The sequence below is a fragment of the Podarcis pityusensis genome, assembly GCF_964106645.2.
Source record: "Podarcis pityusensis genome assembly, chromosome: 13".
Classification (NCBI taxonomy): Eukaryota; Metazoa; Chordata; class Lepidosauria; order Squamata; family Lacertidae; genus Podarcis; species Podarcis pityusensis.
Window position 1 is genome coordinate 41,556,840 of NC_138038.1, and position 27,479 is coordinate 41,584,318.

General features: G+C 43.7%; 3 protein-coding genes across 3 annotated transcripts; 1 reads left to right on the forward strand and 2 right to left on the reverse strand.

The window, feature by feature from the left end:
* The first annotated feature begins 888 nt into the window (after positions 1-888).
* On the forward strand, positions 889-7,580 carry LOC308461230 (C-type lectin BfL-2-like). Its single transcript, XM_080977959.1, has 6 exons — positions 889-954; positions 2,428-2,506; positions 3,140-3,231; positions 4,103-4,243; positions 4,793-4,907; positions 7,378-7,580. Exons 2-6 carry the CDS (start codon positions 2,440-2,442, stop codon positions 7,443-7,445), a joined length of 483 nt encoding a protein of 160 aa, XP_080834085.1. The 5' UTR covers positions 889-954; positions 2,428-2,439; the 3' UTR covers positions 7,446-7,580.
* Positions 7,581-10,027: 2,447 nt separating this feature from the next.
* LOC308461887 (C-type lectin-like) lies at positions 10,028-13,569 on the reverse strand (the record flags this gene model as incomplete). The annotated part of the gene is made up of 5 exons (XM_080979055.1): positions 10,028-10,109; positions 11,572-11,686; positions 12,391-12,534; positions 12,616-12,710; positions 13,518-13,569. 5 exons carry the CDS (start codon positions 13,567-13,569, stop codon positions 10,042-10,044), a joined length of 474 nt encoding a protein of 157 aa, XP_080835181.1. The 3' UTR covers positions 10,028-10,041.
* Positions 13,570-18,674: 5,105 nt separating this feature from the next.
* LOC308461229 (C-type lectin BpLec-like) lies at positions 18,675-23,706 on the reverse strand. The gene is made up of 5 exons (XM_080977958.1): positions 23,636-23,706; positions 22,090-22,181; positions 21,176-21,316; positions 19,824-19,938; positions 18,675-18,895 (listed from the first exon to the last, which is right to left on the reverse strand). Exons 1-5 carry the CDS (start codon positions 23,700-23,702, stop codon positions 18,828-18,830), a joined length of 483 nt encoding a protein of 160 aa, XP_080834084.1. The 5' UTR covers positions 23,703-23,706; the 3' UTR covers positions 18,675-18,827.
* Between the last annotated feature and the right edge of the window lie 3,773 nt (positions 23,707-27,479).

The following is a 27,479-nucleotide window of genomic DNA, read 5'->3' on the forward strand; positions in this document are numbered from 1 at the left end:
TTTTTTCCAATTCATTATAGATTATTTCCCTATCATCTTTTACGCTTTTACAGGTCCACCACATGTGAAAGAATGTTCCCTCAACCTCAATGCATATCCAGCACTTATCTGATTCAGTCTTATACATCTTAGCAAGCCTGCTCGGAGTGCAATACCATCTGTAAATCATTTTCAAGTAGTTATCCTCACCTGCCCAAGCTTTATGGTCACTATCCAAGCCCCTGCGGTCTGGCTGAGGATGACTACTCAGGGGACAGGAATACTAAGCAATAATTTCGTAGAAAAGCTGTGTTGGGGAGGGTCAGATGCTGAAGCTCTGGGCTAGAAAAAAGTCACTCTCTGGAATTTAATCCCATAGAAGAAAAATGAGCAGGTTTCTTCATATTTGATAATCATTTTCATAAATGTTTTCCCTACTCTCCTAGTTAATAATATCACTTTTTAAAAAGCATCCCCAACACCATATGCCTTTCTACACCTAAATATTTATTTATGATCATATGTAACAAATTGATGGATAACTAAAGGGTATCATGATGCCCTTTTTGCAATGCTCAAGGCTAGTGATACAAGCCGCATTCCACCAATTCAGCCCTGGATTATGCAAGACTGAAGACATCGGACTAGTATTTCCATGGTTGATTAAGAATGTGGTTCCTGTTCCTCTTCATAAGGAAATGGATTCAAAACTCTCTTTCCCCCCCTTCACTATGCTTTTCCACACCAAAATGAAAGAGAGGGTGATGCAAGCTACATTCCACTGATTTGGCCTTAAATTATGCAACGCTGAAGGCATCAGACCAGGATTTCCTTGCAGCATTCTGGTCATCTTGGTATTGCACCACCTCTGCCTGAGGTCTATATAACAGCCACCCAGACTAGGTGAGACCATCAGAGAGGCACCTGGCTCAGCTGACAACCACATTGGTCCACCCAGAAGAACAGCATCACAAGGTAAGAGCTTGTGGAAGTGATCTACGAGTTTTGGTGAGGATATTTTTTTTCAAAGGCCTTGAGGGAGATGGATGAAAGGTTCATGAACAAGGACTTGTGGTGAGGGTGGCTGGTGCCCACTAGAATTGATAGGGCCAAAGGCAGGGAGGCCAACAGTTGATGGAGCCACAGCCAATGGCAGGCAGAGCCACTCACTGATTGGTTGTAAATAGGAAAGCAGGAAGATAAGGATTGGCTGAGGGCAGGCTGAGGTTGGTGGGGCAGTTCCTATTTCCCCTAATGCAGTGATGGCCAGACTTGGCCCTCCAGCTGTTTTGGGACTACAACTCCCATCATCCCTAGCTAACAGAACCAGTGGTCAGGGATGATGGGAATTGTAGTCCCAAAAGAGCTGAAGGGCCAAGTTTGGTTATCACTGCCCTAATGGATCAGTCTCCACTGACTGGTGGAAAACAACAATGTATAATTCTGTCACTAAGCAGATAAGGGCTCATACATGCTTCCTTCTATGCTGTTTTTCTAGGCACGGAACTGGGCTTTCCAAGTCTGTGTCTGATCAGGGTTTTGTTTTGTTTAATCCCAGAGCTTTCCCTGGGAAAACTCACATTTTACCATTTAATCAGAGCAAACAGCAATTGGCTTTTCCACAGACTGCCATTTGCTCCAATTCAGAGGTAGAACTTTGGTTTTCCCATGGAAAGCCCTGGGGGGGGGGGAATAAAAATTTAAAAACCCTGTTCAGACACAGTAAGTGCAGATGGGCCCTAAGTTCACAAATCAGACAGAAAAAGAAGATCAGACAGAGAAGAAAATTGGCACAAAAGCTGAAGAGAAAAGTTGCATGGACTCATTTGTGTGCAGATTGAAATTTGATTTCCAGTTAACAGGTAGACTGAATAACCACCAGGGGGTGTATGTAGGGATGGGAGAGAAAATGGATTTAAAGGCAAATATATCAGATCCTCACTTTCCGAAAAAAATATGCAAACTGAAACACAGCTCTCCTTCAAAATTCAAACTTGTCTGAATTTTATGATACAGTTCTCCAACCAAATAGTGGTTCCAAAAAAGAATTATATATGGGGAAATTGCTTGGAAAAATGTGTACATTACTCAAAACTGCATACAAAGCAGTGTTTCTTAACAGAAATTTGCACTAAAATGTAATGAATTTTCATGAGCATCTAAAAGAAAAAGATCACAAAATGTTACTAACTGAAGCTGATGAAGCTCACTTTAAATCAATGTCAATATACCCTTTCATAACACTGACAACTATTCGAAATTTCAGTTTCTCCCTTCTTCCCAGTTCTTTCCCAGTTTCTCCCTTCCAAGAACCTTCCTGGTTCTTGGAAGTTCAAATAAAAGAGAAATGCAATCCTTCCTTCCTCCTTCCCTCCCTCCCATTGTATGTATGGAAACCAATGAATGTAACTTTGATTTTACCGTGCTGTACATTCATCTCCCTCAAAGGTCAACCAGAAGATGGGACTCTTCACCTACTTCAGTCTTTGCCTTCTTGGAATCCTAATTTCCAGTCCTTTCCAGGAAGGTGAGCAATTTTATAAATGTCTGAGGCTTACCCAGAAATTGTCGTTGGGTTGAGCTGTAATTAAAGTGCATGTTATATTTTCAAAGGACGGTAGGCTATTTAGAACAGAGCAGAAGAGTGTTTTAAATTAGGCCATAATTCATTGATTTTAAAGTTATCTATCCTTTCTCAATGGAGTCTAAGGCCACAGATCCCCCATCCCTGGGGTAGCCAATACTGGTCTGCAATGGATACCAATGGCCTAATTCATTATAAGGCAGATTTCTATGTGCAGTTATTTGTCTCCTCTCCAGCAAACCCAGGAGGTATCCTTCCTTGTCCCAAAATGCCACCTGTGTGTTTCTTTAAATGTTAAGAAGTTTGTTTGTTCATGAGTAGACCTGTTTCTGGCTAGGGATGCCAGCTTCCTGTTTAGAAAGGAAGACAGGGCTGCCTACTCCTGAGCAGACTTAGCCACACATAAATGCCCTATTTTGCATAATAGGACAGGGCAGAAATGTTTTATAAATAAATAAATAAATAACACATACGGTGTAGATGGAAGTGGGGTTTCAGAGAGCACATTAAAGACATGTCTTCTCACTGCTCTGCCTTCCTGGGGCATCTTCCTCCCTCCATCCTTTCTCCATACAGCTGAGGCCGACACCTGCGCCAGGGAGTGGCTGCAAAACCAGGGCAACTGCTATGCGTATTTTGATAATAAATTGAGCTGGCAAGAGGCTGAGGTAAGAAGGGATCCTTGTCGTCAATGTGGGGATGCTACAGTGCAGGGGTAGTGAAACACAGGCCAGAAGACTAAATCTAGCCCATTTGATCGGGCCCTCAAGGATCTCTCTAGTCCACATCTCCTCCCCAGTCACACACGCTCTTGCCTGAGGGATTTGCTAGACAGGAATGTGTCCTTGAACTCCAAGGTTGCTTCTTGGATGGGGGATAGAAGGGTGAGTGGAAACTAGCCTTCGGTACAAAGGCATCATTTACATTCATTATTCTGCCCACTTTTGTCTGTGGTCCTGCTCACCATTAGCAAGAGGTTGTCCCAGTGGTGGAGGAAGGGGGTGGGGGCGTTCCGCCCTGGGTGCCACCTCTGAGGGGGGTGACAAGAAGGCACCCCATGGGGGACTTGCCCCGCCGCGATTGCATTGCCGCAGCCACGTACAGAGGATCCTCCGCTCACAGTTGCACCCTCCACCACAATGTGTACAGCAGCCGTGAGCAGAGGATCCTGCCGTTGTACGTTCTGCATTTACATGCGCATGCGCCACTGGGCGGTTTGCCCCAACCCCCTGCACTGGGTGCTGGTTCTCCTTCCTTCGCCCCTGGGTTTGCCAGAAGGGAATGGGGTCCTCAGGCTGAAAGGGGTTCCCTACCTTATTATGGGTTTCTCATCAGATTTCCATAAGTAAGGTTATCAATGTGAGTTGCCTTGAGGCAGCATCTAGCCAGCCTCTCAGTCTCCACAGTTGTTCATGTTCTGGTGAGATGTCTCCTTGGGCACCTAGAAGGCTAGGTAACAATCAGAAGGGACAGCACCAATCTTGATGGTCGGATATGACCATTGGGGACAAAACTTCCCTGCTTCTTCTCCGTCCTCAGATTGAGTGCCAGAGCTATGGCCGTGGGGCCCACCTCGCCTCTGTCCTCACCAAAGCAGAGACTCTCTTGGTGGCCGAGCACATCTCCACTTACCAGCAAGAAATAAGCAACGTCTGGATTGGGCTCCACGATGTCCGTCAGGTAAGCTTCTCTCATGTGCTTCATTCCTGGCTGTCATCAATACTGAGTAGTGACTGTGCAATTCCATCCCATCCTTATCCCAACCATCTCCCAGACAGAATGATACATACACCACTTTGTTATTTTCCATGAGAGTCTTTCTCTTCTTCTCTATCATGGCTGACATTAGCTCCCCACAGGCCAGCCTCTCCAAATCATCTCTGTGTTGGGCTCCTCACACTTCCTTTATCTCATGATCTGTTCTGTCTTCTTCCTGCAGACCAAGAAATAGAATAGGGCTCCATTTCTGGTTATCATAACTGAGCAGCGGCTCCTTAGCAATACCGTTCCACTCTTACCTCAACCATCTATCAAATTTAATCCCACTTGCTGTTTCTCCATTATTTTCTATGGGTGTCCTCCTCTACTGTCTGTGTCACAGCTGGTAACAGCTCCCCATTGGACAACCTTTCCAGTTCATTTTGCATTGGTGTCATTCCAATGGTATCTTCCTCTTTCTGGGCCCTTCATTCCCTTCATCACATGATCTGTTCTGTCTCATTTCTGCAGACCAGGAGATGGAGGTGGGCTGATGAATCCACCTACAACTATAAGGCCTGGATGAAACACCAGCCAGACAACTACCGCAATGCTGAACACTGTGTGGAGCTGAGACTAAGCACAGGTAAGCAAAGCATTTGCACATTTTCCTGATGGAGAGTACCTCCTTTTGTCTTGTCCTCAATCTTCCAACATCCAGCTTCATTGGACGGCCCAGGTATTAAAGGCCTTAACATTTTGAGTCCTCCTTTAATGAAGCTGGATGTTGGAAGATCGAGGACAGACAAAAGGAGAGAACATAGTTCTTCTATGGAATTCACCCCCCAAAAAGGCAGTGATGGCCAGAAGCTTGGGTGACTTTAAAAGATGATTGGGCAGAACTTCCGGGGTGGTGCCATCGGCAATGGCGGACTCCCTCTGAACTGGAGGGACTAGCTCCGCGCGAAACGGGTCTTTTCCGCTGCGGCGAAGCGGGGACCCTTTTAAAAATCACAGGCGGATGAAGCCTGTGACCATGGGACTTGGCGGGCACCCTTAGCGCCCCCCCAACCCGCAAAGGAACCCACTAACAGGCTCCGAAGCAAAGAGGGGGAAGTGGCGCGGTGCTGTGAGTCAACTGCTATTTCCGTGGAGCGAAGCCGCATAGCCGTTGCTGGAGAGCGCTGCCTTTTTCCTGGGACAATTTGGCTTCTAAAATAAGCACCCGTGAGTACTCAAACTTTGAACAATTGGACTTTAAATAAGGACTTGCGAGCAGAAAGGAATTGGACTTAAAAATTTACTTCAATTTGGTACTGAAACGGGAAGGTCTAAACAGGAAGTCAGCCTTCCGTTTCTTTGTAGACAGAATAAAGCAAAGACAACGTAAACTAGAGCTCAGAAAATCACTTCTAAAGACTGGCTTTCATCATTTAAAATCCTTGAACCCCCCTTCGGCAGCAGGAGAAGAAGGGGGATCTTTTTCGGACTGTTTAAACCTGCAGAAGTGAGTTTAAAGTAAAGTAACTTTCCACCGTCCTGATTCTGGAGCGGGGTGTCAGGACTGACGTTTGAAGCTCATTGACCAGAGACAAACGTTTTTGACAGATAACTAAAAGAAGAGAAACATAGTGATTCCACTGTTTCCTTTTGCATTTTAAAGGAACAAATATTGACAAAATATCTCAAAAAAGAAACTTTGTTGCAAGAACAATTAGAAGTTTTCCCCCTAGAGGGAGACTGGGAAACTGTAACTAATTCCAGGGAGCTTGCAGCTGTCACAGATTACAATTGTGGGAAAAGGCTTGTGACCTTGTAGGACAATGTATTCAGAAGCTCTGTTGTGTGCTCTCTGTAAAACAAATGCTCTACTGGAACAGTTAACTGAGAAGACGGATTTGATGACTAATGCGGTCAGAATTTTTGAACAGGCAGTGGGAAACTATATGGAGCCCACCCAGGAATTAAATCAGGAGTGTGCCCTGACAGAACAGATGAGAGAAGAGGATGTTGTGGAATCTTGGGCGCCAGAGATGGAGGGAGCTGCGGCCCAGCAGGAACATGAGCTTTTGGATTTGACAAATGAACTTGGAAAAAGCCAGATTAGGAAAGATAAAGTTTGGACTGGTTTGGAAATGGGGGGTTGGATAGACCCCCCTATGCAGGGATGTTTGGACTTTCCGAGTCTGGCAATGAGCCGTGAGATGTTTGGAGCTGTGGGGGCTCTCAATTTTGGAGGGATCCTGAAACATGTTTTTAAATACCACATGGAGTTTAGTCTGAACTATGGAAAAGGGGCTGATTTGTTGAAAAGGGTCAAAAACATTACCAAGCTGGAGTTCCCACGAGTGAAAGGTGAATATGAAGAAGAGCTGCGGAAGGGACATGGAAGAGATTTAAGGGCCTCGAATATAAGGTTACCAGGTTAATGCGCTAGATCGATGGGATAAAAAGGACTGACAAAACCCGGGACCAGGAGGAAGGGACGCTGGATGAAGATTGGATTGTTTCTATTTCTTTTTTTTATCATTAGGATTGTTTTATAAAATTGATGACTGTTAGAAAAATGTTGGAATGAAATTATTTGGCTCTAGCAAAAATGTTTAAAGAATTAGGCAAGAATATTATGGTTATGAGATGTGGGTAAAAATAAGATTTAAGTTTTAAGTTTTAAGGTTTTTTATAAGATAAGATGAAAATAGATTAAGGTAATGTAATGACAGAATATTATGAAATATGGAAAGGATTTGCTGCGATAATTATTAACTGGGATACAAAAAAAGGGAGGAGGAGGAGGTCAAAGAAAGAAGGTAATGAAAGTTGAAGATTTGAGAATGATGGTTTTATTTTTATCTGTTTGTGGTGTATTTTTGTTTTTTGAATTTGTATTGTTGGATGTGGCTTGTTTTTTGTTTTTTTGTTTTTTGGGTTTTTTTTGTTTTTCCTTTCTCTGCTTTGTCTTTTTCTGTAATTTAAAAAAAAAAATTCAATAAATATCATTTAAAATAAAAATAAAAGATGATTGGGCAAATTTATGGAGGATGAGGCTATCAATGATGACCACACTCACTGGAGCAAGAAGTAGTAATTTTTTGTTATGTCTTTTTGCGTTTTAGGTTTTAAGGAGTGGAATGACGCTCCATGCAAGAAACTCAATGCCTACATCTGCAAGCATGAACTGTAAAGAAGACTGTGGTTCCCAAACTGTGCCTGTTCGGACGCTGGCTTGGTGGATTTCTCTCTGATCGCATTAACCCCTCTCCCATCCCTCAGAGTGAAAGACCATCTCTCCCATTCATCCCATCTCTGAAGAGCAACCGCTTTGATCTCTCTCTTTGGCATTTTTCTGTGCATGCAGCACATGGTGATCTTAATAAACTCTCTGTTATGCATATATTTTCTAGTGCGTTTTTGTCCTTCTCAGTTGACTTAACCTGCTCTAGGATGGTCAGATAAGAAGTGCATAGGAAGCTGGTTTATACTGAGTTTGACCATTGGTCCATCAAGCTCAGCATTGCTCATACTGAATGATAGCAGCTCTCCAGGGTTATTGAGACAGGGCACATTCCTGGTTCTACATGAAGATGCCAGGGATTGAACCTGGAACCTTCTGCATGCAGAAGAGGTGCTCTGCCACTGAGCTATCGCCCTTTTGCACATGGACTTTCTTTTGCACATTATTATTATTATTATTATTATTATTATTATTATTATTATTAATGTTTTAAGCATTTTACATCAAAAACATCAACATGCTTATTATTGTACAGCAAGGTACTCAACCCTCCTGCTGCGCCAACACCTACTCCTGGATTGGATGATTTGGGCTGGATGGGAAGGTGTGTGGTGTTATAGAATGACAGTTTTATTTTATTATTATTATTTACTGAATTTATATACCGTCCTACACCCGGAGGTCTCAGGGCGGTTCACAGAACAAAATCAAAATATTAAACCACAAAATATATAATAAAAATAAAAACAACAGCCCAATAACCAGTCCCCCCTAAAAAAACCCCACATTTCTGCATTTACATGTTGACCTCCCCAGAACCAACCCTTCATATGAGTTACTCTCATTGTTAACAGGGAGTCAGATACCCTTGCCAATCTGTTGCCAAACATGTGGAGATCTTGCTCTAACTCCCCTGCTGAAGAGATTCGAGATTACCCAGGGAAAGACTTGTGGAAACTTAATTGTTTCCATAATGAGGGCCACTCATCTCAAACTCCCTAAGATTTGAGAGATTTGGGAAGGTCTGGTTGTTGGTTGATCCCAATCCTTTCCTAATGATCCCTAATATGAAATGACATATTGAAGAGAAAGGGGACACACACACACACAAGTGCATAACAGACCTCCAGCAAAATTTTCCACTCTGAGCTTAGCCGTTCAAGCAGAGATTTTACAAGGCAGTCCAGGCTTGATCTTACAGTGTGACAGTACCACGGCAGTGCCAGCCACAGTAGGCAATTCTAAGCCACATAGACCAATGGTCTGACTTGCTGTAAGGCAGCTTCCTATGTAACACTCTCTGCAAGAGCAGATCAGGAAGCAGCTATCCATTGAGTTATCCCATATGAATATCTGGGAAAGGCTGATCTACGCTAACTAACAAGTCTCCAATCTCTCAGCATTACTTTGATCCTGTGTACCTGAGATGCTACTGACTGAACCTGGGACCTTGGGCATGCAAGGCCGTTTCCAGAATGACTAGCTGTGTGATATTGGGACGGTTAAGCAGGTCTGACTACAGAATTTAACACCGGGGGCAATAGAAATCTTGTGACATCTGACTGAAGGGTCAGTACATTGTCACAACACTCTTGTCTTCCCTGTACTGCAGCAGCTATTATGTGCTCCTGGCAAGAGCTTGATGAGACCACTGCGGTCAAAATGATAGACCTGGTAGTAATGGCAGTGGGAACTAAGGTTGCATCATGGAGTGGATGAGATGTTACATGTGTGTGTGTTTGTGACTTCACACGTTTCTGCAGGTATACTTAAAGTTGGTCATATTGTGTATGTGAGATGCAGAGTGTGAGTTCCTGTATTCAGAGTAAGCAAGCTTGGTCTCACTAACTCTCAGCTATACAGCTGCAAAGAAAACGTTTTAAATGTGTTGTGAAGTGCAATATAAAATGTGACACTAGAAGGCGACAGTGAGCTATGCCAAAGTCAATGCCTTTTTCAAAACTTTTTTTCAAAAAGCATTTTCACAGCGTTTTTAATATGTGTGTAGATCCCACCTGAGATGTAATAAGTTATAACTGCTCTGTTTGGAGAAAATCCGTTCCCCAAGGGGTCTGCTAATTGCTAGTTTGGGGCTTTCCCCTATTGTGTTTCTGTTTTGGGTCAACATCTGCCTTCTTGCAACTTCTAGAGTTGGGAAGTTTCATACTGTGTTCTGTGTTAGAAACAAGACTGAGGGTCACATAACCTGATACCCTTAAAATGAACCAAAGAAAAAACAGGTCAAGTATTCTCTCATTATAAACACCCATGAGAAACGGGTTATTCCCTTTAATGTTCTTGCACTGCCTGGAGCCAAGAGCGTAAGCAACAGAGGTGATCACAACAGCATTTCAGAGACCAGCCCTGGATAAGGGCTGAGAGTGAATAGATAGATGTCATCTTTTGAAGGAAGATCTTCTTGGCATAACAAAGGATGAACCGTAGAGGTGGTAACATTGCTGGATCTTCTTCTGACTCCCTTCATTCCAAGGGGATGTGCTTTCATCCATCTAACCCAACCTTCCCTAGAATGACAGTCTCCCTTCTAGAGCTCATGTTTGCAGATGTAGGCTTTATGTTTCTTGCAAACAGCATCAATCCATCTCTTGTACTCTGCAATGGAAAAAGAGAATCCAAGGTCCATTCTTATCCATTCTCCATTTCAAGCATTTTCAAAGTATCTCAAGGTACAGTTGTTCTTTTTATTTGCATATATCTGTGTTTGTTATGGCACCAGGGATGGGCCAGGAATCTGTCAGCTATAGTCCCTGGATATTTGTGGGGTTCCTGCCTAATTCAGGGGGCAATTTCTGAAATTTACAACTTGCCATGAGTCTATTAGTTTTGCTCTAACAAACCCATTTTGAAAGTTCCCTTGCATGTTTTAGAAGATAACAACATGGTATAGTCTGATTAGCTCATGAGCAAATGAGGGTGAGGATTTGCCTGCCTTTTACTCTAAAGTGCCAGGCTGGGTTTCAACCATTAAAGCACAATGTTAGAAACAGTTTAAAACAACTCACAATCACAGAAACAAGTTGGGTCCTAAAAATATACATCTCATGTTTCAAAAGGCAGAGTAAAGAGCTATGTATTTACTTTGTACTGCTTTGTGCTGGATCCAACCATCGGTCTAACCCAAAGCTGTGGCCCTCAGGATGTTGTTCTGCTCCAAATCCCATCAACCTCAGAATGGGCAACGGTCAGGGATGATGGGAGTTGTAGTCCAACAGGTTGCAAGTTCCCCACACCTGATCCAAACCAGCATTCTGAGTTGCATCCAATTAAGTTCCACTAGGCGTAGATCTTTAGAACTTAATGGATCCAAGTGCATTTACCTGTCTGAATACCACACATATATGGGGAGGACACCAGAGACTTGAATGTGTGTTTGGGGTTGAGGTGCATGCTTTGCAAGAGACCTCTACAAATATGTGTGTGAGAGAGAGAGCTGAAAAATCATGCACACCCCCCAAAAAAAATTCTTAAAATATCATCATAAGATAAAGGAGGGTGAATATTTCATAAAATCATAGAATTTTAGCACTCAATGGAACTTAGGTGTCGTCTACTGTACTTCAATTCTCCTCTTCGTTGCAAAAATCTGCAGCATCCTTGACAGAACTCGGGCCAGCCTTTGCTTAAATACCATCAACCAAAGTGACCCTTCCCACAAGGGAGGCTCTTGCCCCACTGTTTGTCCCCCTCCTTTACAGTGGTACCTCGGGTTACATACACTTCAAGTTACATACGCTCCAGGTTACAGACTCTGCTAATCCAGAAATATTACCTCGGGTTAAGAACTTTGCTTCAGGATGAGAACAGAAATTGTATGCACAGCAGCAGCAGGAGGCCCCATTAGCTAAAGTGGTGCTTCAGGTTAAGAACAATTTCAGGTTAAGAACAGACCTCCAGAACGAATTAAGTTCTTAACCCGAGGTACCACTGTATTTGAATCAGCCCAATCCTTTCTGTTCTATTTACGTCTCACCCAAGGCTGAGAGAGTCGTCACGGTTGCCATATACCTCAAGGCTACACAACTACCCATCAGTGGGAGGACTGTAACATGCCCACCTGTGGAAGCCCTCAAAGCCACACAGTACTCAGAATTCCAAAGATTGTTGGGCTCCCCTCTCATCCAGTTCTTGTAGTTGTAGGAGGACTCATCGGACCACCTCCAGTTCCCATTCTGCAATGACATGGGAGATAACAAGAGCCCTGATTGATCGGGAGAAAAGTGACATCACGCTCAGCATTCTGTTTCTGATGGGGGACAGCTCTCAACGCGGAAGCACAGGAATCCGCCTTACACTGAGTCAGACCATAAGTCTGTATGGCTCAGTACTATCTGCTGCAACCTCACTGCGAGAAGTGAGGTTACAGGGAACAAGGCAGAGGGCTTTCTCGGTAGTGATGCCTGCCCTGTGGAACACCCCCCCATCAGATGTCAAGGCAATAAGCAACTATCTGACTTTTAGAAGACATCTAGAGGCAGCCCTGTTTAGGGAAGTTTTTTAAGTCTAATGCTTTATTGTGTTTTTAATATTCGGTTGGGAGCTGCCCAGAGTGGCTGGGGAAACTCAGTCAGATGGGTGGGGTACAAATAAATAAATTATCATCAACATCATCTAACTTCTGATCCATGGATCAGGCCAGTTCTCCTGAGAAATTGCAAATGTTGTGTTCCTTCAGCAGGAAGGAACAGGGTAGCTCAGTTGGTTAGTGTTGTGCTGATAACGCCAAGGTTGCAGGTTCAATCCCTGTATGGGTCAGCTGCATTATTTCCTGCATTGCAAGGAGATGGACTAGATGATCCTCAGGGTCCCTTCCAACTCTTTCATTCTATGGTTCTATGATTGAGAGATCAATAAGCTCAGGAGGCTAAATGCTTACCTGGTGAGTATCATGGAGTCCAATCCAAACGTCAACCCCTGTTTCTTTCTTGTCAACGGAGATATGTTTGGATACCATCAGAGTTTCTGCCCTTGCAAGAATGGATGTGAGGTGGGTCCCACGACCGTAACTCTGACACTCAATCTGGAGAAGGGGCAAATGCACAAGAACTTCATCATTCAACTGGACATTCTCTGCAACCTGTTAATGGATGGTGAGTCTTACCTCAGCTTCATGCCAACTCAACTTGTTGTGGAAAAACCCATAACAGTTGCTCTGGTACTGCAGCCATCCCCTGGGGCAGCGATCCGCTTCAACGGCTTGTTGATGTGGAGGGGAGATTGTGAAAGAGAGAAGAGCAACGTCATCACAGATAAACTAGTTGGAGACTTGCATGTTATAACACAGGGTAGTCAACATTTTGGTGTCCGTAACAAAATGACCACTGTGGGTTGTGTGACCTAAAACAAAATGCCAGCTCTGGGATGGCTGCTCCAGATTGTGGTGTAACTCAAAAAGCCTGTCATGGAGGATATGGCACAACATAAAACGGCATGTGGGGAGTGTAACCCGGAATGGCGGCTGTGGTGTACTACAAATGGCAGCTATAGGGTGTGGTGTAACACAAAATGCCATCTGTGTTGATGTGGCTGCCACATGTAAAAGTACAAAACAAGAAACAGGAACACAAAATGGTGCGGGCGTACTCCACTTCACCCCATCTTGTACATTTTTACCTGAATATTTCCTGGCACTTTTCATGGATGCCATAGGAAGTTATTCTGTGCATATTAACACCTGTAGGCACTAGGTTGGTGGCCCCTGTTTTAATGTATTAGTGGGTTCGTCTCCAACTGGTCTCCTAAAGCTTTTAGAAATTGCTAGGCAGGTTAAACTGACTCTCCAGGGTGAGATATATATTCCGTTTTCAAACATTATTCCTGAAGTCTATCACTCTTTATTTGGCTGCCCTAGAACAGTCTTTGGCTGCAATAGCATGGCAGTTTATTTCATTTCCCCGATGTTTCCCTAGCTGTACATTTCTGCATTTTAAGTGAGCAACATTCCCCAAGTCTGAATGCAGCCTATAGGACAGAGAATGGTAGTATAACGCAATAAGGACTCACCTCTCGTGAAGAAGCCAAGCAAACATAGGATAACATAGGCCAAACACCCCATCTTTCTTCTTCACCTAAGAAGAAATCAAGAGGTATTGTTGCATGGCAAAAACATGGAGTTACCAAGACCACTTGTGAAATGTGGGTCTTGAAAGGGGAAATTTTCTTGTCATAAGTTTACAGTGTTTGGCTCACATTGCTGCAGGGTGTACTTATCATTCCCTTTTGTCTCACATCCACCAGAGCCAGACCGAGGCATTTGGCTGCCTGAGGCAAAGGACAAAATGGCCCCCTGTTTCACATACATTTATTGGACTGACAGCTGAATCTTATTTTGACAGTGGTGATGGGACAGCATCTTCCTGAGAGCAGCTAGCTAGCTTAGGAAGCACAGGGCAGGCTGCTCTCTAGCACCTCCCTGCCAATCACCACACTCCCTGCCATTGGCCACCTGAGGCAAATGCCTCACTCTGCTCAATGATAGGGCCAGCCCTGACATTCACCCTGATGAGTTCAGAGTTGTATACATGGTATATATGTCCAGCTTAGGACCAAACATGATTTGATTGCAGCAGTGCCATGGGTAGAACTGTAAGTGCCACAAAAAGGTAATAAAGAAGACCTGCTTGCACTTTTCTTCCTAAAACCAAGTTTGTCAGGTCTCTAAGGTGTAGGGAGACTGGGGTGGGGTCAAAAGAACTGTGGCAGAACATTTGAGAAGTGTGAAAACTAGGTTTTGATTCTCACATTAGTTTGGAAAGTACAGGTGAGGTCTGTTCATACTAGGATTTATAAAGGTTGAATTCCTTGAGAATGTCTACCAAATTTGCTTCTGCCTTCCTTATAGTGGAGGGTCTGGGCCTGGAAAGAAAAGGGAAATGACTTTTACTCCCATTTTGGAGGATTTAGAAATGGGAAAGTACGGGCAACAGGAAGCTTTATAGAAAACAAACAGTGCTTAAGTTGGGCCCTGTGGCTGTTGTATATAGTTGCACCATGGTCATCACTAAAACCCTGGTAGGTAGGCTCATGTGAGAGACAGAGACTGGTCCATGGCCACTTAAGGGTTTTTATGGCTGAGAATGCAATTGAACCAAGTCTATCCAAGAATAGCTCTCACTTTCAACTATGCCGCATTGACTGTGTTTACACATGGCTCTAAGTTGTGGTTTATTCCACAAACCAAGAGCTATCTCACACATGAGCAATCATGCCACAGCTTGCTTCTCTGATTTGTTTTCCTGGTGCTCTTGCCTTTGGGGTGTAGCACTGAAACAAACCATGGTTAAGCAAGACTGGTGTGTTTGGACATAACACCAAAACATAGTTAAAACAAGCTGTGGTTTGTAAGCTGACAACTAACCATGGATTCACATCGTGCTTTGTTGACAGAAAACGAACCACGGATCGTCTGTTGGACAGGGTTCACTGATTCAAACAAATCACAATCAAACTAAATAAACCATGGCTTAGTGTTATGTACACTGGTTTATCATAGAGTTTAGCTCTGAAAGTACACATGGCTCAGAATATAAAATATTCTTTACAAAAATGTTCGGCATGTCTGCCCCTTACAAATCCAATAAAGAGATAAGATGTGGAAACTCTCTAACCTGTATGCTACAAATCAACAAGCAAAAGTATGTCCTCACTCACCCAAGTCCTCGTTCCCAAGATGGTTGTCCTCAACAGATGGCTGCCTCTGCTGTGTCCTGCTCAGGCTGTCTCATTCTGAGCAGCTTTTATCCAGACCTGGTTGGAATCTGGCTGAAACCTGGAGCAGAAAGGTTAAGGCAGCACATGATGGACGAGTTTGCTTATTGCACAAGCCAGAGGCAAGTTAAGCCAGGGGCTATTTTAAAAGATTATTTTTTTAAGCAAGCTCAGTCAATGGGATGTTGCTGTATTTTTTTGGGGGGGTGTATAATGCTTCTTTATATTTAAAACTGAGATTGATTCAATCAAGATTGCTATGGTGTGAGGAATCACAGAATTGTAGAGGTAGAAGGAACCCCAAGGCTTATCCAATCCAACCCCCTGCAATGAAGGAATCACAGCTAAAGAATCTCTGATCATCAATGAAAATGGACTCTCTAAGACCTTGTGGATGGAAAGAGACTTACGCTGCAAGCCTGGAAGACTAAACATCCAATTACTGTTAATATCAGCTGGCAATGACAACTTATAGAATACAAAAAAAGCAAACAGTCAATTCCTCTTGTTGTTATTTGCTTTTAAAAGCAGCCCTTCAAATTAAATCTGCAATGCAATGCAAAAATGTTGCTTGAATTTCACACAGATCAAAATCCAGATGATTTCACTTCACTGCTGGACAGAAACACTCTGTAAAGTGTAGATGTATCCCACCAACAATGTCATGCAGCACTTCCTGAAATTCTTCTTAGTGTTGACATAACCAAGACAAATTGGCATCATGCAGAACAATCCCCCAACAGCTCCCCAGTCCCTAAAAATAGCCTTCAACCTGAGTGCCCCCTTGGCCTAAGGCCCAAACAACTGGGGATAGTGGTTTGAACAGGTCGACGTGAGCAACTGAGAGTTATACTCCTGGAAACTTTCAACATGACCTGCTTAAACTGCCCTGCACATGCTGAAATATACAGGACAAGTACTGAGACTGAAGCCGTAGCAGAGGAAGAGATCCAATCAGCCTGGGTATCCTATGCCACTGGGCTAAATACCACAACCTCAAGCCCTCTGACCCCCTTCAGGTTATCTTCTCCATCAGAGAGAAATGAGAAAAACACCAAAGGAAGTAGTGTGTGCTAAAATTGTCTTCCCTTTTTCTACTGAGTTCTCAGCATCTTCACAAATATGCACAGTGGGCCCTTCCTGGTGTCAATTTTTATCGTGCATTCATGAGGACCTGTGCTCCTGATGGTATTGGGCTGGTTGTAAGGGATCCTGTTTTCAAGACTGTTTGGACTTGCAAAACATTCGAGGCGAACATACTGTTATGGACAACCTCCCCGAATCTCCAAGCGATGAGAGACTCCAGGACTACCTGAGCTTTCCCCAGGGTTCAGTTTCCTTTTGGAATGACGGTCAGCACACACAAGGTGTCTTTCAGATATATGGTTTTATTTAAGCATATATACAACCTGAGCATAGGCTGGAGGGGCTCCCAGTATTAACACCCCCATAGGTATTGCTTGTGGGTGCCTGGGCTCCCAGGGCCCCCCTGGAGATGGCGCCCCCTGGTGTTCTGTCAGACGGGAAGCAAATGTGAGCTATGGACCCAGGGCCGTCTTTAGCAGATGCGGCGCCAGGGTGCAAATATCCGCCCAGCACCCCCAAATTACCACAGAAAGTGGGGGGTCCAAAGCTGCGCACTGCCAGACATGGGAGGGCACAACTCCCCCCCCATGCCACTGTGGGAGAGCAATCTACTAGGGAGGAGAGTGATCCCTGCGGAGGCTTGGGAGAGAAGCTGCACGCCCACCAGCCATATAGTTGGCGGGGCACAGCTGGCGGGCATGCAGGGAAAGGGGAGGCCACCAGCAAAGTCACACAGCTCCCCCACTCACTGGGGCGCCCCTGAGAGGCCAGCACCATGGCACAATGCACCACTAAGACCTATGGGAAAGACATCTCTGTATAGACCCCTGCAGAGTCCAGACTGGTTTTTGATTGTGGGTTTATTCTACAAGCTGCACTGCATTCACACAGCACTTTATTTCACTTCCCTAGCTGTTAATTTCTCCATTATACTTGAGCATTCACACAATGCAAATAACACTTCTGGAAAACTAATGGAATGTAGCTCATGTTTAGCACTCATTTCCATGTTAGTTTGGTTCCAGAAAAAAAATCTACTTGCAGCTCCTTTAATATGAGGAAATCATACGAGAACATTACTTGTGAGATACATACAAATGAAAGAATATTAGAGAATCTTGGGGACCACCAGCTGCAAATCAGGGCAGGATGCCTGTACATTTAAAGCAGCAGCAGGGACTAGGTAGATATGTCCCTTTAGGTGTTGGTCATCAGTGGATGGCTTTTCCCCCTTGCCTTGTGTGCACACCCCATTCCACCCCTAGGAGCCTTCAGAAGGGAGCTGTTGCCAGAAGAACAACTGAGGGGGAGAGAAACTGGCTGCCATCAGGGGATGGTTTCACCAGTTTGACCCCATCCACCAACCCCAGGAGATTTCAAAAAGGAGTTGCTTAATGGACAATTTGTACTGACCTATTAGTAAGCTGTATGCTTTAGTTAAATGTTTAGCTATGTTGGTCTTTTTTTTTCTTCATGTTATGTTGCAGTTTCTGGTATTGTTAGTCTAATACTGTACAGTGGTACCTCTGGTTACGAACGCTTCTGGTTACGAACACTTCAGGTTATGAGCTCTGCTAACCCAGAAATAAGCTGCTCCTGGATGCAAACTTTGCCCCAGGATGCAACCAAAAATCACGCACCAGAGGCATGTGTGCAGCGGGAGGCCACATTAGTGAAAAAGTGCCTCAGGATAAGAATGATTTCAGCTTAAGAACGGACCTCCAGAACGAATTAAGTTCATAACCAGAGGTACCACTGTATTTAGACTTTGGTTTTTCTGTGAACCACTTTGAGCAGAGATTTACTTGTGGATATATAAATAAATTGACGCTAGACCTCTCCACCTGTCCCTCAGGACTCTCCTGAGGCCACACCCCTCACCACCGTGTCCTATGACCTTTTAAAGTCCTTTATGGTGTGCAAGGAATGTATGGAAGGAAGGAAACTCTTGCTTGTCCAAGTCAAGGTTAAAGATGTGAGTGGCTGAGTGTAGAAGCATCTGACTCTTACATAGCTGGGATGTAGTCTACCAGACAAAGGTAAGAATTGGTGCCCATTGGTACCTCTGGCACCATCCACAAGGGGTCTGTGGCCCCAGAAAGGTTTCCTATGTGGCCCTTGGATCAAGAAAGGTTCCCCACCCTTGGTTGAAAAGCTGTAGCAAAGCTGGAATTTCATGCAGAGTTCGGAGACGTACCTACTGAAACTCTGCCTTCTGCACAAATGGTTGAGTGGAGCCTCTGCTGCCCTTCTTTCTACCCAGCAGCCTAAGGAGACTGAAATCGTTCTACAATAACAGAAACATGCCAAGATATTTATGCATAAGGTAGATAGTTTATTAAGACTGCACTGTGCTGTGGCCATTAATGAAAGGCAAGAGAGAGGCCCGCACAAGATAATTCTTCTGAGATGCGTGTTTTGAATGGAGGTGGTTGGAGGGTGTGTTGAATGGCAGATCTCTCTCGCTGCTGTTGAACCAGGCACATCCCAGCAAGCCCAAAGGGAAAACTCCAGTCTTCTCTAGAGTTCGTGCTTGCAGATGTAGGCATTACGTTTCTTGCACTGAGCATCGTTCCACTGCTTAAAGTCTAGAATGCAAAAAAGAAAAGACAAGGCAGGTGTTACTTCATCTTTCTGGCGCAGATAGGTCAGTGGCTTGTAGAATATTGCCAACCACTTAGAAATTTCTGCTTTCCGTGATTGAAACGTTTTGCTTCTAGTCCTCATACTTGTAAAAGGATTTTTAGAGGGGCATGATAGAAAGAATTCTAGGGTTCAAAACAAAGGAAACTAGTACCCCCAAAAAATCCAAACTAGTTCTGCTTTCTGAATTATTAAAAAAAAAATGTGGGCTGGTCCATTAGGGCAAATGGGGCACTGCCCCACCATCTTTGTTCTGGCCTCAGCCAGCTCCCAGATGTGCCTTCTTACTTGCAACCAGTCCAGAGGGTAGCTGTGGCTGTCAGCTGCATCCTCCTTAGTCTCAATGTTGCCCTTGCAGAACTCAACATGGATTGTGGGGGGACTAGAATTAGTTGGCTCTTCCTGACACTGGCTCAGTCTACTGTGGGCCTTCCTGCCTTCCTCCCTGCCAGTCCCAGTAGATGCACTAGCTACCACTGCTTAAACCCCTTTTCATTTCAGGACAATTAACTAGGGATGGCAGGATCTGTCGATTTCAGTTTTCTTGGTGTCTCATTTTTCCACTTTTAAGTTCACTTCCCTGTATTTCCATGCCTAAATTCAGTTTGCCACACTGTGCAGTGAATTGTTGTCAAAACCGTTATGAAAATTCACCAGTATTTCACCATGAATTTCTCCTACCAAACCCATTTTTAATACGCAGTTTTGACTGGTGTACTGTAGACGTTTTTGCCATTGCTTGGTCTGGTGGGTCAAGAATGCAACATGTGAACTTGGCTCAAAACTGTAGCTATCAGACTTTGCCAGCTCGCTAAGAACCACACTGGCCACACATCCTTGTCCTTTTCCAGACCCTGAGAATGGATTGCTTACCCGTGGATCGACGCAGCTCCACACAGTGTTCAGCATTGCGGTAGTTGTCTGGCTGGTTTATCATCCAGGACTTGTAGTTGTAGGTGGATTCATCAGCCCACCTCCATTTCCGGGTCTGCAGAAAAGAGACAGAACAGATCATGTGACACGGGCAATGAAGGACCCAGAAAGAAGGAAGATACTGTTGGGATGACACCAATGCAAGATTAACTGGATAGGTTGGCCAATGGGGAGCTGTTATCAGCTGTGATGCAGACACCCATAGAAAACAATGGAGAAGCAACATGTGGGAGAGTTGTGAGATAAGGAAGGGATGCCATTACTAAGGAGCTGTGCTGGCTTCTGATTTGGGGGAACCCTTGGGCAAAGCCACGTCCATCATAGACACCTCTCCTCCTCACCACTATTCCCATCCGCTGCCACTTGCCACCTGCTTGTTTTGCCAAGCAGAAAGCCAAGGGGCAAGCAGGCAGTGTCATTTACTGCTCCCCTTCCTCAACCACCAATATTGCCTGGGTTAGAGTGAGAGGCAGGTGAACAAGCAAGTTGCAGTGATGAAAAGGAAGGACAGGTTTAGGCGGCTTTTATGGATGGGCCACTCCCACTTGGGTATGGGCCCTTGGTGGATGCCCAACTGTATCAAGCCTTGTCACCGGCCATGCATATATATATATATATATATATATATATATATATATATATATTCTGTTTTACAACTTAGAATACTCATTTAAACATCCCTAAAAAGATCAGTGACTTCCCTTCTTCTCTTTCCATGGTTCATTTTGCATATCATCAATCCCTGTATATTTTATATAAACTAAACCATTCAGTATTCCATTATTACATCCACCAAAACTTATTTACACTGTTGAATCTATCTTAATGCTACCAACGTTTTCAAGTGTACACAGTTTCCCCCCATATATTCAATAAACATTTTCCAATCTTCTTTAAATGAATGTTCTTCTTGTTCTCTTATTGTACTGTACATGTTAAGTCTGCAAGCTGTGCATATTCCATCAGCTTAAGTTGTCATTCTTCTTTAGCTGGGACCTCACTTGTTTTCCATTTTTGGGCTAACAAAACACGGGCCGCAGTATTAGCATACATAAATAACTTTTTCTGACACCTGTGAATTTCAGTCTGAGTTATCCCCAACAGAAAGAACTCTGGGCTTTTTTCGTAAAGTATTTTTAAACATTTTTCTTCAATTCATTATCTCCCAATACTCTTCTACCCTTTTACAGGTCCACCACATATGAAAGAACGTTCCCTCAACCTCATTGCATCACCAGCCATGCTGTGGAGCTGCTACTCAGTGATGATAGCTAGGAATGGAGCAAGCTTACCTGACGGACATCGTGGAGCCCAATCCAGACGTCGCTTATTTCTTGCTGGTAAGTGGAGATGTGTTCGGCCACCAAGAGGGTCTCTGCTTTGGTGAGGACAGAGGCAAGGTGGGCCCCACGGCCATAGCTCTGGCACTCAATCTAAACATGGAGAAGGAAAGAGTGGTGGTTTCTTCCCCAATGATCATATCCCATCAACAGGATTGGTCAGATGTGGCTCACCGGATGGGGGAGAGCCACGCAACTAGCTTCCTGGCAGGTAAGGGTGCTGAGAGTTGTTCGGAGACCTCTATTTCCCTCACAGAACAAGAATTGCCAGAGGAGGTCTTCTTGGCAAAATTGACCTGAAAGCTCAGGAACCAAGAAGACCAAAATTTTAACAGAGTGGGGGGGAATTATAATTTATCCGGGAGACCACTGTAAGCAGATGAAAACATTAACAGGATTGCATTAACACTTGTAATGTAGCAAATACTATGGAGACAATGGAGTTATATAAAATACTGACCACTGAATAACATGCAGTTGAAAGGGTTGACAAGGGGAAGGTGGGAAGCCCAGAGATTCGAAGGAATCTATCAATACGGGTGTGGGTGGTTGTATTGTTATATTCTTATACTAGTAAAATCAAATAAAAATTATTTCCACACAAAAAAAGAATCACCAGATATGGATTGACTGATAAACCATTCTGACAATTACATATCTGTGGTGGGAATAGAGTATCCTAACAACGCAAACAACGCTTGCCATGATTATTTGGTGAACCCATGACTATTTCAAAGTATAGAGTAGACAGGGCCTAAATTTCTTCCTCATCCCTTGTTCCAGCCAAACTCCTGAAATGGGAACTGGGAAGCTGACTTATACAGCTTATATATATCACACCTGGGTGGCTGAGAAACACTTCTTACCTCAGCCTCGTGCCAGCTCAACTTATTGTCGAAATATGCATAGCAGTTGCCCTGGTTTTGCAGCCACTCCCTGGCGCAGGTGTCGGCCTCAGCTGCATGGAGACAAGGGGGTAGAAAGGAAAGAAGCATGAAAAAGTCAGCAGATATTCCAAAGCATTTTTGCCTTAAAGCAGTAGATGCTGGTCCATTAGAGCACTGCCCTCCCAACCTCAGTCTGCCCTTCACCAGCCCCCACCTGCCTGCCCTCTTACACCCAGTCCAGTAGGTGGCACTGGCAGTCAACTTCCTCTTCCCTAGTCTCAGAGTTGCCCCTTGTAGAACTCAGCAGGAAGGAGGATGGAGGCAAAACTAGCATCCCTTGTCTCTGCCTCTCATTGGCTCTGGATGTACCATTACCTCTGACTCCACCTCCCTTCTGCCAATCCCAATAAGCAGCAGCCACCACAGTATTAAAGAAAGAAAAGCCAGCTTGAGCTACGCCACAGGTGGCATGGACAGGTTGCCTCTGAACATATGCTCAGTGCACCTGTTTGAGATCAGTCCCTAGCTCACAAGCTCTTTCGCTTCTGGCTTTCCCAAAAAATGTTCTTTTTCAACCACCTAATTCTGGGCTGGGAGGGAAGCTTTAAGTGACTGGGATTGTTAAAGAATTGGAGCCTGAAAACTTTGCTCATCTACTGCAAATAGAGACGAGGGAGAAATTCAACCAGGTTTGCATTTAAAAGTGAATCCACCCGATTCACATTTTCTCAACCAACGTGCAAACCAAAATTCAGTCATCCTTTGAAATTTGCATTCTTCTGAATTTTTCAGTGCAGTTCTGCAGTTGAGTAACATGTATCAAAAAGGCATATACTGGGGTAAAGTATGTGTTAAAATTGCATAGATGGGTGAAAATAACATACAAAATGCATTACATGAGGAGAAATGCCTTGCAGAAGTGTGTGTGGTAGTCAAAAGTGCATTTAAGAATTTGTTCATTGGCAGAAATGGACACTAAAATATTGATACTTTTTTCATGATGGTTGTTTCATGTTTTAAAAAAAGGTTGCAAATTGTTGCAGGCATGTGGAGGACTGAATTTAAGATTGGAAAAATGAGAAACTTGCAGAGCCAAAATTGACGGATTTGTCTGCAAACCACCCAGAAACCTCCTCCTAGATTATGAGCAACCTTCTGCCCACCCAGAGTCTCTTATTTAAAGGCCCTAAAAGTGCTAAATTGATTCACCACTTTGTCACTAGGGATGTTACTCAATGTGATCCATGGAGCAAGCCCAGATTATTTTTTATCCTTGTTAACATGAGCCCAGTTCAAGCCACCTCATTCTAAAGAGCCAGAGGTTTAGTAGATTTTAGTGGATTGCCATTACTTGAAAATGAAACACCTACATTTGTCTGAAATTCTGCTCAATTGTGACTAAGGTTTCTGATATCTTTCTGAAAGACTGAATTGGCCAACTAAAGGCATTTGAAGAAAGTTGCTTTTCACCCAAGTCCACTTCTTAACTGGTCATATAATATCAGTATTTGCAAAGGAAACTCACCTCCCAGGAAAGGGTTGGAGACCAGGATGCCCAGAAGGCATAGGCTGAAATACGTGAAGAGTCCCATCTTCTGGTTGTCCTTTGAGATGGGAGGAAGTAGAGATGGGAGGAAGAAGAGTATGTTCAAAAGGTGCATTTAGTGAATACTATACTATACTATACTATACTATACTATACTATACTATACTATAAATTTCTAAGTTCATCAATGCTTTACTTACTGGCTGGGACATAAAAAAATCATTTGAGACTTCCTGCCACGTTTCCCATAAGTCATAGAGCTGGAAGGGACCTCCAAGGTCATCTAATTGAACACCTTGCAGAGGCATAAGATTCACTACAACATCATCCCTGGTGGGTGGTTATCCAGTCTTTGGTCAAAAACCTATAGCCAAGGAGAGCCCACCACTATCTGAGACAGAAGTCCTCACTGAAGAGTCCACCATCATATCTCAGAGATTTTGAAAACATTTCGCTCTACACTCTGCAGGAACTCACTCACAAAGACTTATGAATCACCTCCCCAGAACTTACCTTGTGATGCTGTTCTCCTAGGTAGACAAGTGTGGTTGTCAGCTGAGCCAGGTGCCTCTCTGATGGTCTCACCTAGTCTGGGCAGCTGTTATATAGACCCCAGACAGAGGTGGTGCAATACCAAGATGAGCAAGATGCTGCAAGGAAATCCTGGTCCGATGCCTTCAGTTTTGCATAATTTAAGGCCAAATCAGTGGAATGTCATTTGTTTCACTAGCCTTGAGCATTGCAGAAAGGGCATCAACCTCTCCTTCATTTTGATGGGGAAAAGCATATTGAAGGGGGGAGAGAATTTTGAATCTATTTCCTTCTGAAGAGGAAGAGGAACCATATTCTTAATCAACCATCAAAACACTTGTTCGCAGTCCTTATTGCCTATGCCCCTACCCACCACTGCCATGTGGCCCTTAGAAGGTTACCTGGAAAGAAATGTGGCTCACTTTTTGCTACTATGTTATACCAGTTCCCGAGGCAAGTTTGCTCCAGAAAGGCCACGCAAAGGGATCAGGATCTTGCCTCCCACAGGACTGTACAAGGGTCCCTGATTATAAAATCATAGAAAACGGGAGATACGTAGCCGCTCTAGCAACATATCTCTATTTCCTCACATCCAGAAACGCAAGAAGGGCTTTCACTCTTGCTAGAAGCTCAGCCTTGCCCTCACCGGTTCAGGAAGGCTCCTATAGAAGAGTCTCGTATGCACAGAGACTTTACACCTGCCCATTAGGAAGCCCCGAACATATATTTTTTAGAGGTTCTTTTTATGTTGAGATCCATAGAGACACCATTGATCCTTTGCTGAAAGGCTCGCCGATCTTTCAGACAAGTCTAAACTTAATTCTCTCCTCTTAGGCAAAGATCACAAGACGACCTGGCTGGTAGCCAGATTCTGCGCCCAGATTTGTAGGCACAGATCATCCTCTAGAATAAAATAGCTTACAGTGGTACCTCGGGTTAAGTACTTAATTCATTCCGGAGGTCCGTACTTAACCTGAAACTGTTCTTAACCTGAAGCACCACTTTAGCTAATGGGGCCTCCCACTGCCGCCGCGCCACCACCGCGCAATTTCTGTTCTCATCCTGAAGCAAAGTTCTTAACCTCAAGCACTATTTCTGGGTTAGCGGAGTCTGTAACCTGAAGCGTATGTAACCTGAAGCATATATAACCCGAGGTACGACTGTACTAGGGAAATGCTGAAGTCACCCTTTGGGGTGCCTCAGGGTCGATTTTTTATGGTAGCCCAAATCTCCGTTGTACGGGTGTATGTATATATCTCAATTTTAACTCATGAGCTATTGCTGCAATCTGCTCCGATTGTATATTTTATCTTTATGAACGCTGTTTTTATTGTGTTATCTTACGTGAGCTGGTCTTTGACTGTAATAAATTGTCTATCTATCTTGCCTCCCTTACGGGGCGGTTGTGTACACTCTAATAATATAATTAATGGTTCTGCAGCCAGGTGGCACCATTCTTCTGTTGACATTAAGCAGCTCTGACCCAATACGCTGCCTGGAGGAGCAGATGATCCAGGAGACACGTGTGCATGTCCTTGAGCTCTTCCTAAGAAGAGCAGCATCAAGGAATCATCACTACAAGTGTCTGATGTGTGACATTTAAAACATTAAGTGCGTAGTTACAATGACCTAATGCTCTTCACATCCTGTTCAGGTAAACACAGCTTTCAGATGCCATCTTAGAAAGCGGAAATATCACCATGTCCTCCTGTCCCCCTTTTTTTTTCAGGACAGCCCCTGTTTTCTGGCTCCTTGCTAAATCGCTGCCCATATTTTGTCCCTATTTTGCTGTTTTTTTCTGGCAGCAGAGGGGAAAGGTAGAGAACCCCTTAAGAAAATCTCCTAGCTCCACCTTCTGACTGTCTAAGTTTTATCCAAACCATGCTCTGCTGTAGCCTTGAAAAAAATGAAATACAAATAAAAATCTTGATATTTCACAACTAAAACCTTTCATCTTAAACATATTGTTTAATTGGGATAGATAAAAAGAAAGGTTTTGGTTGTGAAATATCAATATTTTTACTGGTATTTCAATTTTTCAAAAAGATTTGTTAGAAAATAAGGTTAAAGGGACGCGGATGGCACTGTGGTTTAAACCACAGAGCCTAGGACTTGCTGATCAGAAGGTCAGCAGTTCGAATCCCCGCGACAGGGTGAGCTCCCGTTGCTCGGTCCCTGCTCCTGCCAACCTAGCAGTTTGAAAGCAAGTCAAAGTGCAAGTAGATAAATAGGTACTGCTCTGGCGGGAAGGTAAACGGTGTTTCCGTGTGCTGCTCTGGTTCTGGTTCTGGCTTAGTCATGCTGGCCACATGACACGGAAGGTGTACGCCGGCTTCCTCAGCCTATAGAGTGAGATGAGCGCCACAACCCCAGAGTCGGTCACGACTGGACCTAATGGTCGGGGTCCCTTTACCTTTACCTTTAAGGTTAAAGTACTATCTAAAATGTGAAGCTTGCTTTTAGAGTGGCACACAAAAGATGAAAAGGTCAAGTCGGTAATGATACACTGGGCAAAGGACTTGGGACATAATATCCAGGTGGCAGATTGGGAAAGGTTTTGGAAATCAGATTTGAAATTTACAGCATGTTGTACATTGAAAGAAAATTATATAAAAATGATGTACCGGTGGTATTTGACTCCTACAAAGCTAGCAAAAAAATGTATAAGACAAATTCAAATATCTGCTGGAAATGTAAAGAAAAAGAAGGTACCTTTTATCATATGTGGTGGACTTGTAAGGTAATAAAAGCTTTCTGGGAGATGGTATATAATGAAATGAAAAGATGCTTAAAATAATCTTTGTTAAGAAACCAAAAGCATTTTTTTTTTAGGAATTACAGGTACCGGCATACCAAAGGAGCAGAAGATACTCTTTATGTATGGAACAACAGCCACCCAGATGTTATTAGCCCAGAGCTGGAAAGAAGACAAAGTCCCTACCAGAGAGGAATGGCAAACCAAACTGATGGACTATACCAAGAAGGCAAACCTGATCGGAAAACTCAGAAACCAAGAGGATAAAAACTATAAAAGAATGGGGGGAAATTGTAAGTTACTTAGGAGATCACTGTAAGCAGATGGAAACAAGAGGAGGATTTAGATTCACTTGTAGAGGAAAAAACACTATGGACAATAAGGTTTGATATAACAATTGGAGTAGGGATGAATATGCAGTTGTAGATGTTTAAAATAAAATTCCATGGAGGGGATGGGGAGAAATCTCAAGATTCGGAGAATCTCCTTATACAGATGTATTTGTGTTTATTTGTACTCTGTATTGGTAAAACCAAT

What these genes read in the sequence shown, in the direction of transcription:
- LOC308461229 (XM_080977958.1), bottom strand. Translation starts at nt 23,702, where the DNA reads ATGGGACTCTTCACGTATTTCAGCCTATGCCTTCTGGGCATCCTGGTC. An exon ending in CTCCAACCCTTTCCTGGGAG is followed by an intron (nt 22,182 to 23,635) that starts GTGAGTTTCCTT and finishes GTCTCCATGCAG; the next exon opens with CTGAGGCCGACACCTGCGCC. An exon ending in GGAGCTGCGTCGATCCACGG is followed by an intron (nt 18,896 to 19,823) that starts GTAAGCAATCCA and finishes TTTGCATTCTAG; the next exon opens with ACTTTAAGCAGTGGAACGAT.
- LOC308461230 (XM_080977959.1), top strand. Translation starts at nt 2,440, where the DNA reads ATGGGACTCTTCACCTACTTCAGTCTTTGCCTTCTTGGAATCCTAATT. An exon ending in GGCTCCACGATGTCCGTCAG is followed by an intron (nt 4,244 to 4,792) that starts GTAAGCTTCTCT and finishes TCATTTCTGCAG; the next exon opens with ACCAGGAGATGGAGGTGGGC. An exon ending in GGAGCTGAGACTAAGCACAG is followed by an intron (nt 4,908 to 7,377) that starts GTAAGCAAAGCA and finishes TTTGCGTTTTAG; the next exon opens with GTTTTAAGGAGTGGAATGAC.